Source organism: Hemicordylus capensis, chromosome 5 (genome assembly GCF_027244095.1).
Source record: "Hemicordylus capensis ecotype Gifberg chromosome 5, rHemCap1.1.pri, whole genome shotgun sequence".
In the NCBI taxonomy this organism is placed as follows: Eukaryota; Metazoa; Chordata; class Lepidosauria; order Squamata; family Cordylidae; genus Hemicordylus; species Hemicordylus capensis.
Window position 1 is genome coordinate 227,159,239 of NC_069661.1, and position 12,632 is coordinate 227,171,870.

Below are 12,632 nucleotides of genomic sequence, written 5' to 3' on the forward strand. Positions count from 1 at the left end.
CCGATATTGTTCTATTTACAATCCTTGTTTTATTGGTTTCATGTAATATTCTAATTTTCTGGGATTGTGGATTTGGGGTTCTCATGAGCTGTATGCCATGATCATCACAATTATAACAAATTAAGGCTTGACTTCTCTCGCTTTGCATGTAATGCGTCTATCTCATATATCAGTTTCACCTTTTAATTTGCATTACTGAAATTAATGAACTTTTGCACGATATTCTAATTTTTCGAGTTTCACCTATATTGCTGAGGTATGATCTGTTGAACCACCCTGTCTTTAGTGGTTTGACTAGCATTACTAATATGGCTTATAAATGTGAGATGTGATAGCTTTAAAATAAATAAAAGTCCTGTATTGAGATCTACCCTTGTTGGGAAGGATAGATCATGATACAGATTTCCTGTGAGAGGAGAGCTGGTCATGCGGTAGCAAGTATGAATTATCCCCTCTGTTAAGCAGGGTCTGCCCTGGTTTGTATTTTGATGGGTAACTGCATGTGAATGCTGCCTGCTGATAAGATATTTCCCTTAGAGGATGGGATCATGGGTCAGTGGTAGAGCATATTTGTGTGCAGAACATCCTGGGTTCACTCCCTGGCATCTCCAGATAGGACTGGGAAAGACTCCTGCCTGAAATCTTGGAGAATACACTGCCAGTCAGTGTAGACAGTACTGAGTTAGATGGACCAATGGTCTGACTCATTATAAGGCAGCTTCCTATGTTCTTTAAGTCCCTGTTAGAAAGTATGTGGGATGTTTGCTCATGATCCTGTTTGGGTTTGGTTGGTGCTATGTTTTCATCTTCTTAAATATCTATCTATATCTATCTATCTGTCTGTACGTCTGTACGTTACATAAATGCTACTGATTAACATCACACATTAATAATTATGAGTTGTTGCTCCTAATATATGATCTAATCTACTAGGAATAGTCTTTTCTTTATTTGAAATTGAGTCTCTCCCTTGCTGTAAACTTATGTTTAAATTCACAGAAATATAGTAGTTAATCCTCCTTCATTTCAAAAGGAACATTTCCTTTGAAGAATAGATTCAACTTTAACTTGGGTAACCAGGGTGGGTGGGGGTGATCTATCAAATTATCCACTATCTTTCAGTTGTACAAAGTGGCTGAATGTATTATGCATTGCTTGTTTGTTTACTTTAGATTTTGCACTGCAGCCGCTGATAGGAAATTAAGGTTATTCACATCAGATCTTCAAGCTAAGAATGAATTTCAGGTAAGAAAGAGAAACAATCTAATAATATGGCCCCCTCTAGACTTCCTCAAGGGCCAGCCATTCTGTAGAGCAGAGAAGGGAGAGGAAACAAGGTTCCCTCCATCACCATATTAGGCCCAGCTGCCATCTGGCTTTTCCCTTCTCAGACTCCTTTGGATGTACCAGTATTTCCTAAAGCAATTCAAGTTCTCAATTTTATTTTTTTTAGATTGTGTACCCCTTGAGAACAGGACTACTAACATTTAGAAAAAAATCTGTAAACTGCTCTGAGCCATTGGGATAGAGTGAAATATCAATAATATAAAAGTATTGGACTATTCTGTGTACTTCCTTGCCTAGTATTATAAACATAAATTAACTTGCACTTTAAAAAGATAGCTAGAGTGGGATCTTTGAGGAGGTCAGGTATTTGTTGTGGTCCTTAAAAGCATTTTATATGTTTTAATTGTGTGTGCTTGCAAAATACAGCATTATATATTCCTTAATACAGAATTAATTAAAATCCAAAATTAATGTCTATCTGCTAGTTGTTCAGTTTCAAATAGGCACAGATGTGAAAAATGATGGTGAGTCTATGATGAATGAAAGGATTAAAATAATATCAAAATAATTAATCCAAGAGCCCATGTTTTAAAAAAAGGTTTGTGATACGGTACAAAAGGTTTGACCATCTAGAGTTGTTAAACTAGTTCTGGCATTTCCCAAAGTCCCAGTCTTATGAGTGGCTGCTGGGGCGTTCAGAGGATGCAACCCCCCCAAAACACCCCCTTGGGTCCATTACATATGTCATAAGGTACATGGATGAAACAATCAGTATTTGTTGGGGAAGAATGAACATAATTCCAAACTGTCAGATCTGACTACCTTTCTTGCAGCTTAACCCCTTTCAGACCACTCCAAAAAAGGAGTTTTTATTGATACCATTTGGTAGAGATGACCTTCCTGCATCTTAAAATGTGCAATCTGACTGCTTTATGTGGGCCCAATCCCAGATCAGGCCACTTAATGTGTTTGGGGACATAACCGCTTCCACTGTACTGAAGCATGGAATGTTTATGAGGAGAAAGGGGGAGAGGGGAGAGAGTGAGTATGCAGAGAGATTCCACTGTACTAATCCAAAAATACAGATATCATTTCTGAAATTATGAACTCTCTTAGCAATAAAGTCAAATACAGTTTATATCTGGACTTTTAACTTCTAAGCTTTATAACTTTCAGCTTTTAAATTTTGGTTTTAGCTAGGTCTGTTTTTAGTTTTTATTAGCTTTACCAAGTTTGTGTTGTTTTATATTGTTTTGCTAATTTTGTGAGCCACCCCAAGCAGTACTTTTTATTTATTTTATTTTATTTTATTTCATACATTCATATACCACCCAAAACGCAAGTTCTCTGGGCGGTTTGCAGGACAATAAAAACAACCAATAAAAGATTAAAACATTTCAACTATTAAATTAAAAAGTTATATCTATTAAAACACAATTAAAACAGTATCTAATTAAAAGCCTGGGTGAACAAATGTGTCTTGACTGCCCTTTTAAAAGTTGTAAGAGATGGAGAGGCTCTTATTTCACCAGGAAGTGTGTTCCAAAGCCTCGAGGCAGCAATGGAGAAAGCCTGTCCCCGAGTAGCCACCAGACAAGCCGGTGGCAACTGCAGACAAACATCTCCAGATGATATCAATGGAATATTTAAAAATTTGGTCTCAGTTGAAGGCCTGGGAAAATAGGTACATCTTCATTATACCGGAGGGGTGGGATAGAACTATTTAAAGTGCATACACAAATAAGGATTTTCAGTCGTGAGAACTGAATGTGGGCAATGGAATCCACACAAGTCTGAAGTGGTCATGATTTTCAGATCCTGTGACCTAGTAGGGACAGGCATATCTATCGCTGATAGCATTTAAGCTCATTCAGATCCACAGTTTGAGGAGTCTTCTGTTTTCCACACTGGATCTGTCGTCTTATGTTGCAGCAGTGCCTTTTTTGTCAGTTCCATGTGTTATATAGGCTTCAATCCTTCTTGCCCAGTATGGAACTAGGGATTGTGAATTCGCTAGGCAATGCTGTTCACATGAGGCTGTTCTTGTTTACTCTTTTACCTGACTCTAAGCATCACAGCCTGTGATCAAAACAGGTAGGTATCTGGGAGCACATAATACAAGCACTGTGGTGTCTGCAATAGCTTGCAGGGTCTTCTTGGCACAATTAAAGATACTAGCTGACCTGGCACAGAGCATCTGTGCCCCTAGTTTTCCCTGTCTCCCTCGCTTCAGCCCCAGGTTCCCCCCACCGCAGCCCCAGTTTGTTCTACCTCTGCAGCTCGCCGGCCTGGCTGCCACTTTCCCTCTGCTGCTGCCCGCCGGGCGTTCTTGCCTTTTGGCCGGCAGGTGGACAGGAGCAGGAGGCTGTGCTGCCCTCTCCGCTGCCTGCCACCATCGTCCCTCCCCCCGCCACGGTGCTCCTGCACTTCTAGCCACTCGCCCGCCACCACCCACCCGCTGCCGTTTGCCTGCCCGCCGTTGTTTTCTCTTCCCCTTCCCCGGCTGCCAGCTTCTTCCTTGGCCGGCTGGCTTCTCTCCCCCGTCCCCGTGGCTAATCGGCAGCTGCTCGCAAACTCTCATGAGAACTGCCACACGTGAGATCAGCCATGGGTACGTCTTAGAGAAATAAATATATAGAAGATTGGTTTTAACCGGTAATGTCCTAAATGGCTTGGATTCGACACACCTGAGAGACTGCCTCCTCCCCAATGTTTTGTCACAATTTCTAACCTTTCAAGTCTTCGTCTTCACTGTTCTTTCTATCTGCCTGCTTTTACCACCATTAAGAAAGCTATTGTTGTTGTTTATATAATCCCATTGTTGTTTCATTTTATAATTGAAGATATCTTCACTTTCTGATCAACAGATCTTTGAAGGCCACTCAGATTATATAAATGACCTAGTATTTGCACCTAAGGAAGGTCAAGAAATTGCAAGTGTAAGTGATGACCACACCTGTAGGTATGTTATTCTGTTGACCGTGTGTGTGTGCGCGTGCGCGCTTGCGTGTGTGTGCACACAATAAATGTGATAAAGTAGAGCAAGGTCACTGAGATAGTTCTTAGGGTATCGTTCATAAAGTAATTGCTTTTGCAGCACAGTGCATACTTTTAAATAGTATTGCATATAAAGACTCTGGCTAAACTAATTCTGCTAACGAGCGCTGTGTGTAAATTCCCTGTGCATCACCTAAAAAAAATTACTGGCTGTCTTTGCTACATTTGGAAAGAAAAAACATGCAACTGCAGAACTTCAAGTATGTAAATTGACCATAGCATTTCGGGGTTTTTAAAAATACACGACAAAGACACCATATGAAAATAAACATTGAGAGCTTTTGTTGTTTTCAAGATGCAACAATTCTACTAACCAAATAAGCATCAATTGATTCTTCTGAGCATCCAGTGTTGTTTTCTGCACCAGCAGGGGGAAAAAATACTATTAGTTTATAAAATGAAACTAGATGTTATGTATAGTGAAGCCAGTAACAATGGATTGGAAAAGCTGCAAAACACCTCCTTGAAGTAACCTATGTATCTCATGTTTGTCTTTAGTGCCAGGTCTACACAAGATAGCAGTATTGTCTAGCAGTTGCTAAGCAGAAGGACCATACATTCCTTTTCACTCCTTGATGCAGTTCCCTGCATGTCATTTTCATATCCTAGCAAAACCTATAGTTCTGGCTTCCTCTTAACACTGTCCTGAACAGTTGTTGCTGCTTTTTGTTCAGGGTTTCCTGTCACCCCCACCCCCTTTGTCTTAGTTGGCTTATTTGTTTTTGGACAGTTAGGATGGATCTATGCTGTAAGAACTGAAAGAAGAGTTAAGCCCAAGAGTATTTCAGGCTGCTGCTCCCCTTTGGTCTTCTCATCGCAGTTCTTGCCAAGACATGTTGTTCTTGGAGTCATCCTGCAAATTCGTTTCAGCTTTTTGGCAGTTGTTTATCCAGCATTTTCTATCATTTTATTCTTGGTTCTCAGCAGTCTTTCACCTCTCGCTTACCCCTCTTTTTGCATTACTTCAGCTGCAAATCCAGGCTAAATTTTTCAAAGAACTATTTTCGACATACCTTGAGACGTATACCTTGTCTTTCCTTAAGATTTTTTCATGCATATAAATGCTGGAAATGAGGGGTACCAACTGTTGTGCCAGTACAAGGCTACAACCTGTGATACTGCCCCCAAGTTATGGGGATGTTGCTTGAGTCAGATGCTTGGTCCATCCAGCTCAGTGCACTGACTTGAAGAAGCTTTCCAAGTGCCAGGGACTTTCCCCAGCCCTACCTGGAGATGCCAAGAATTGAACCTGGGATTCCTTTTGCATGCAAAGCGGGTGCTCTACCAGTGAGCTATAGGGATGTGCACAGAACTGCGGCGAAGGCAATGGGGGTGCCACCTTAAGAGCGGGGGAGCACTTACCCATCCCGCTGCTTTCCCCCGCTGGCGTCCTTTGTTAAGAAAGCTGATAGGGGCGGCAGCATACCTCCCTGTCGCCCTGTTGCCCCCATTGGCCAGATATGGCCAGAAGTCCTCAACGCACCTGCGCATGCCAGCACTTTGGGAACTTCCAGCCAATGGGGCGGCAGGGAGGTACGCTGCTTGCCCCAATCAGCTTTCTTAACAAAGGATGCCGGCGGGGGAAAGCAGCGGGATGGGTAAGTGCACCCTCCCCCGCTCTTAAAGCGGCACCCCCGCCGCCTTCGAACTGGCAGAACTATTGGTTCTTCAAACCAGTTTGGAGGCCCAAAAATGGTCTCCGAACCAGTTCCGTGCACATCGCTAGTGAGCTACAGCCTCTTCCCGGTGTGTACTGTTGGAGTGCTAGTTCCCCCTTGTGTAGCAGAATTTCACATTTTTAGCTGTACATTTTAGTACCAAAAAATAACTGCACTATTATTTAATTTCATTTTAATTTTCATTATTTTTATTTCAACTTGTGGTTGAAAAGTGCCTGCCATATTTAGAATATATGTCTTGCTTTCTAACAGTAACCAAATCTCCTTCCCTGCCCCCCTCTAAAAACCTAAACCTATCTGATCTTCATAAGCTTAACTATTATGTACTGTACTACTTTACTATGAAGGATTTGGACTAAGTTTAAAGCTGATGACATAATGAGAATATCTGCTGATCCTTGGATTCCATGGTTCCTGCCCACTTTTTCTTGTATTCAAATATGTCCTACAGATGTGGGGTTTTTTTTCCTGCTTAGCACTTAATCATTACAAAGAGTTGGACAATAATGCAAGTTTGTGTCCTGTTACAGTATCTAGGCATCTCACAAACAACTTTGTGAAACAAACATATTACCTGATCCTTTAGCACAATCAAGTGAACATTAATGAGAATATTTTATGTTCACTTGCACAAATGTCCTGCTGAGAAACTGTTTTGGCAAATGCTAAGTATTGTCTGATTGTTGTTGTTACCCATCCTGGACACAGTAATTATCTCTGGACTGTAAATGCTTGAAAAATGAAATCATTTTATTTGATCTATCTTTTTAAAAAAAGGTCATGGAAATTCTTAGGTCAGTGTAGGAATCAAGCTTGAGTTTAAGGACAATCACCTTTTCAAAAGTTTAATTTTGAAAAGGTGATTATTACAATCTTTTATTTTCTTCTTTGAAAAAAGTGAAGTTTTTAAGATCAGCTTAAGCAGAGGGTAAGTATGTAAAGAGAGCATATGGTTTGTTACTGCCCATAGGATTACATATTGACTCCTATTTTTTTAAATAGCTTGCTGTATTTGAGTTAAAATAATACCACAGTCTTCCAAAGAAGTACACAGAAGTTACTAGCCCACTTGCCACATGTTAGCTATTTGTGGCCTGATAGGTGAAAAACACCTCAACATCTGTAAACTTTTCTTGCCTGGTTATCTGGCAATTTGTCTTATGTGTTATAGGCATCCAGGCGAGTGAGTTTTAAGAAGTCTGTTCTAGAATGCTCAGGCACGTCTTCATAGCCAGGGCCTTCTTATCAGCTACCTTGGATGGTTGCCTTTGGCCACAATATGAAGGTCCTTAGAGCAGTGTGTGTCTGTCTGTCTGTGTCTGTGTATGATCATGATGATGATCTAATCCTGTACTTTTGAAACATGGAGATGTTAGGACAAACGTAATAAAGTTTTCTCCCCATCCCCAGCTCTGGAAGCTATTGTATGCATTATAAGCAACTCTTGACATTATGGCCTTTGATATTGGTGCTTGTTTGCAAGACAAAATACATTTTTAAAAATAAACTTCCCTCGTTAATCATACATAGGGGCTATTTGCGTACCGGGCAGGTGGGTGGAAGGCTTCCCCAACCTTGCCTTCCCTGCAGATGAGCATTGTTTACCTTGTGGGAGCACGCTCCATTGTCCTGGCCTCCGTGAATCCTATGGTGAATCCTGCCCTAGAATAAGGGCTGGGGTCCAGACAGGCTCATACAGCCAGCGTGGTGTAGTGGTTAGAGTGCTGGACTAGGACCGGAGAGACCCAAGTTCAAGTCCCCATTCAGCCATGAGACTTGCTGGGTGACTCACTTCTGGGCCAGTCACTTCTCTCTCAGCCTAGCCTACTTCACAGGGTTGTTGTGAAAGAGAAACTTAAGTATGTAGTACACCGCTCTGGGCTCCTTGGAGGAAGAGCGGGATATAAATGTAATAATAATAATAATAATACACATTGGGAGGTGATTCTCACAATCGGCAAAAAGCAGGCTTAGGGAGCCTAGCCTGCTTTTTGCCGATCATTTGCTGCAACGGGATTGGCTCCACACCGCGGCAACACACAAGGAGACCCCTGACCGGGAGGCTGCAAGCAGCCACCCTGGCTCGGGGGTCTCTCCAGGATGACTTGCACGGGGCATCCTGGAACTTCTGGGGGCCGTGCGGGCCCCGATCCCCGCAGCCCCCGCCAGCTCCGTGACGGAGCCGGTGGTCAAGTGGATGGCTGATCCAGCCACCCAGGCTGCAATTGTGATCGTCTGCGGTGAGAGCGGAATAAGCCCGCTCTCCCCGCAAACCCTCTTAAGGCGGATCTCACTGATCATGAGACTCGCCTCCAGGTCTAGTGACTGACCTTTTCCCCCCAGTACCAGCCCCTCTCATTGCCATGGGATGCTGATATTGAAGGCTCATCAGTCTCCATAAGGTGCTGATTTTGAAGACTCGCCAATCTTCAGTCGGTCTTCTCAGTATCAGCATCCTGTGGGAACTGTGGTGTTCACAAAGAACACCATGAGCAGCAGTTTGGGTCCAAGCCAAAATGGCTAACAACTCCATCATTGTACAGTCATCTCTTGCCAACTGCAGCTTTCCCAATCGCGGTTTTGAGTATCCGCGACTAGGAAATTGTGGCAGGTCTTGCCAGCCATGACCCAAATATCCATGGTTTGGTGAGATTTTTTGGCAAGTGGGGGGTGTTGTGATTTGGGGGGTCGGGGTGATTTTCGGGGGTTCCCCTTCTTACTGACACATGGGGATTTGGAGGGATTTCCCCCCATTTTTAAAACTGTATTTTGCAGCCCTTTCGCAACTGCAATTCCCCTAGCCCCCTGTGTGCCATTGATTTCAATGTTCCCAGAATGGAACCCTCATGGTTGACGAGGAATGACTGTAATTCCAGTGCAAGGGAATTGGGAATACCTCACCTCGGTGTAAATGGTTATTTGTGAGGACAAATAACCATGTACCATGCTCTGACCTGCTTGGGGGAAGAGAGGGATGTAAATGTAAACATATAAATTTACTTAAAAATAGGTTCCATTGAAATCCTTGAGACTTAGCTCCGGGTAAATGCATAGGGTCAGTACATAAATTAATAAAATAAATAATACTAAACATTGTGAAGTCTGGCACATTGCCATTTTAAAATCTGCACTTTAGTTTCCCCCCCAAATTAACTACTATTGAAGCAGTTTTGAAATAGTACTGTTAGATAATAGTATTGTTCATGCTTGTCAAATCCAGCCATCTCCCAAATTCACTCAGGATTCCTGCAAAGAAACATCTGTTAACATGGATATAAGGGTTTTTTTATTTAACAAGAAAGAAGGCAGGCAATACTACTGTCAACATTTGTGGTTGCCCAGAAAACTGAGCTAAACACTAATATTAAACTATCTTACAGTTTATAAAATTTCTCCTCAAGTTCAACTTGGATGTTCAAGAAAAGTTTACTTAATTTCTGGACTTTAGCATTCTGTTAGTGTAGTTTAATGTTTCCTTTGGTACAAACTTCTGCCCAGTGTGGTTTTGTTTTTGTTTTTTTGCTTTTTAAAGACTGCGGTCCTGTTTGCTTGGTGACCTGTATTTTGTACAGTTAAAATAGAGATGCTGATTTAATAAATGTTTAACTATTAAAATATGAACATCTTAATAGGTTAACAGGTTAACCCCTGCTAACTTGGCAAAGAGGCACCTTTTAACATGGTGATTCTCTTTATTTAGCAGGGGGAGAGTACCTGGCCCTATCCACCCCCACCACAGTACCTCCAGTGACTGTTGCTGGTGTCTGTCTTATGTTTCTTTTTAGATTGTGAGCCCTTTGGGGACAGGGATCCATCTTATTTGTTTATTATTTCTCTGTGTAAACTGCCCTCAGCCATTTTTTGGAAAGGTGGTATAGAAATCGAATGAATGAATGAATGATTATCCTAACTTGGGGCAATCCTAATTTCTACCAGGCTAAGGCTGCTTCCAAATATGGCAATTTCCCTACATAGGGCGGGCTCACACAACTCTAAGTACTTATAAAGTCGGTATGAGAGGAATCGGAAGTTGGAAGAGCATGTGTTCCTAATGGGAGCGACATTGAACCCGGCCACCACTGATTCTCAATCCCAGTTACCCGCTTCCACCTTAGCCAAGTTTGTCAAGCCAACCAACTCTTGGTTTCAAATGGGCACAGGAAGTTGGTAACATCTAAGGTGGAAGTGAGTAACCAGAGGTGGCTTTGTTATAGCATCACATCCATTGGGAGTATGTGCTCTCCAGATCCTCCGGCTACTCTTGTATCTACTTTGTAAGTACTTACAGGCAATGTGAACCTGTCCATAGAAAAAGCAGCTGTGTAGGAAAAATAATGAAAACTACTAAGGATTAGTATTCCTTAGCATGTATGATCCCGCAAGGCAGGGGTTCTTAAGATTTTTGCACCTACAGACCCACAAGATTCTCAGTATTACTCATGGACCCTGCCACATTGAAATAATTTTCATAAGGCTCCAGTAAAAATCAGAGAAAAGAATAAGTACTCGGGATACAGTCGTTATTTTAAAGAACTTTGTTCTGGCTCAGCAGGAAACAAATTAAGTTCAGTTTAGTAAAGACATTCCATCTTTGCTTGCTAAGGTAATTAATTGACTGGCATCCAGACTAAGTTACTGAATAGTACTCCCCTTGAGTTACTCTAAAGGATTGCTTAATTTCATTAGGCCTTCTACTGAGTAATTTTGTTAGGATGTCAGCCAGTATTATCCCCATAGTGTAGATGTGGGGACTGAGGCTGCAAGGGAGTGGCTTGCCTAAGGCTACCTAGTGAGTTCCTGAGTTTAAATTGGGAACTTACCTTGGAAGCTGAATTATACTAAATCAGTGGTCCATGTAGCTCAGTACTGTCTACACCAGGCCTGCTCAACTTTGGCCCTCCTGCAGATGTTGGCCTACAATTCCCATAATCCCTGGCTATTGGCTGCGGTGGCTGAGAATTATGGGAGTTGTAGTCCAAAAACAGCTGGGGGGCCTAAGTTGAGCAGGCCTGGCCTACACTGACTGGCTGCAACTCTCCAGGTTTTCAGGCAGGGGTCTCTCCCAGCCCTCCCTGGAGATGCCAGGGATTGAACCTTCTGCATGCAAAGCAGATGCTCTTCCACTGAGCTGTGGACCCATCCCCTAAGGGGAATATCTTGCAGAGTTCACCTGTAGTCACCTATCCAAATGCAAAGCAAGGCAGACCCTGCTTAGCAAAGGGGACAATTCTTGCTCATTACCACAAGACCAGCTCTTCTCCCAGGAACTTCCAGGTTGCTCAGGTCCATCTGTTAGCTACTTTTCCACATTTGCTTTTCATGCAGTGAATGTGTGTGCATCTATTAGATGTATGTGTGGATTTATTCGGAGGTTTGGTTTGGTTTTTCTCCTAGCGTAGAACTGCTTTCCAAATTCAAAATGCATAACAGTTCAAGTGACCCTAGCAGAACTCTGTTATTATAGCTGGGAGGTGGGTGGGGGAGAGGCGGGAATGGTAAAGGATGTTGTGCCGTATCTTAATATTTCAACAAAACATAAAGCAGATACAAGCCTGACACTAAATCATAAATCAAATAAGTGGACAGAATTTCCTATCACTGCCTGCATCTGAGCTGCTTTGCCTTTGGGAAGGAGACATGATGTTCTTTGGCCAACATGATTCACCATTTTGTACTACACTCCTCTTCTTCACATAGTAAACACACATGCAGAAAGTGTTGATTTGACTTGGAAAATCTACAAGGCGAAACTTCTAGCAGGAGAAGAAAGGGCTTTGTCCCTAAATTACCTAATCAAATAGATATTCCTTGTTTTCACAAAATGTGTGTGTTTAAAAAAATAAGGATACTACGCTCTCTCCAAATTTGGAGGCCATATGATCTCTGCAGGGAAAAGGAATATTTGATCTGTTGAAGTTTGGCACGGAAAGGATCATACTGTTAATTAATTGTATTTACTTTACTTCACGTCTATTTTGTCTAGACTCATGGTGTTCTCATTTATTTTAGAGTGTGCTCAGATCTTAATATAAAGTTTGCAGTACCCTGGTGAGAGATGAATTAATAAGATCTTGGAACAGAAATTAAACACCACCACCCCGAAATTGCTGCTCTGTGCTCCTTTAATAGAAAATTGCACTGAACATTTACCTTGACAACTTTTATGAAGAAAAATACTTATAACTGTGACATAACTTCTTATAGGAGAACTGGTCTTGTGCTAGCAAGCATGACTTGTCCCCTTAGCTAAGCAGGGTCTACCCTGATTCCATATGAATGGGAGACTACATGTGTGAGCACTGTAAGATATTCCCCTTAGGGGATGGAGCCGCTCTGGGAGGAGCATCTACATGCTTGCATGCAGAAGGTTCCAGGTTCCCTCCCTGGCATCTTCAAGATAGGATTGAGAGAGATTCCTGCCTGCAACCTTGGAGAAGCCACTGCCAGTCTGTAGACCATAATGAACTAGATGGACCAATTGTCTGACTCTGTATATGGCCAGTGCAAATCTATGTTTGATGTCATTAATGGTGCTTTTAATTGGGACAGTTGTCCAGTTGGTGCTGTGTGTTAATGCTGTTTTTTGTGCTTTTGGTTTTGATTGAACAG

At 42.1% G+C, this 12,632-nt stretch overlaps 1 protein-coding gene across 2 annotated transcripts in view; it reads left to right on the forward strand.

The window, feature by feature from the left end:
- Nucleotides 1–12,632, forward strand: part of NUP37 (nucleoporin 37) — a 28,687-nt gene that overhangs the window by 7,248 nt on the left and 8,807 nt on the right. For both annotated transcript variants that reach the window (XM_053253737.1, XM_053253738.1), the window contains exons 4-5: nt 1,173–1,245; nt 4,155–4,249. In XM_053253737.1, the coding sequence (XP_053109712.1) occupies nt 1,173–1,245; nt 4,155–4,249 (168 nt within the window). The remainder of the gene's footprint in view (nt 1–1,172; nt 1,246–4,154; nt 4,250–12,632) is intronic.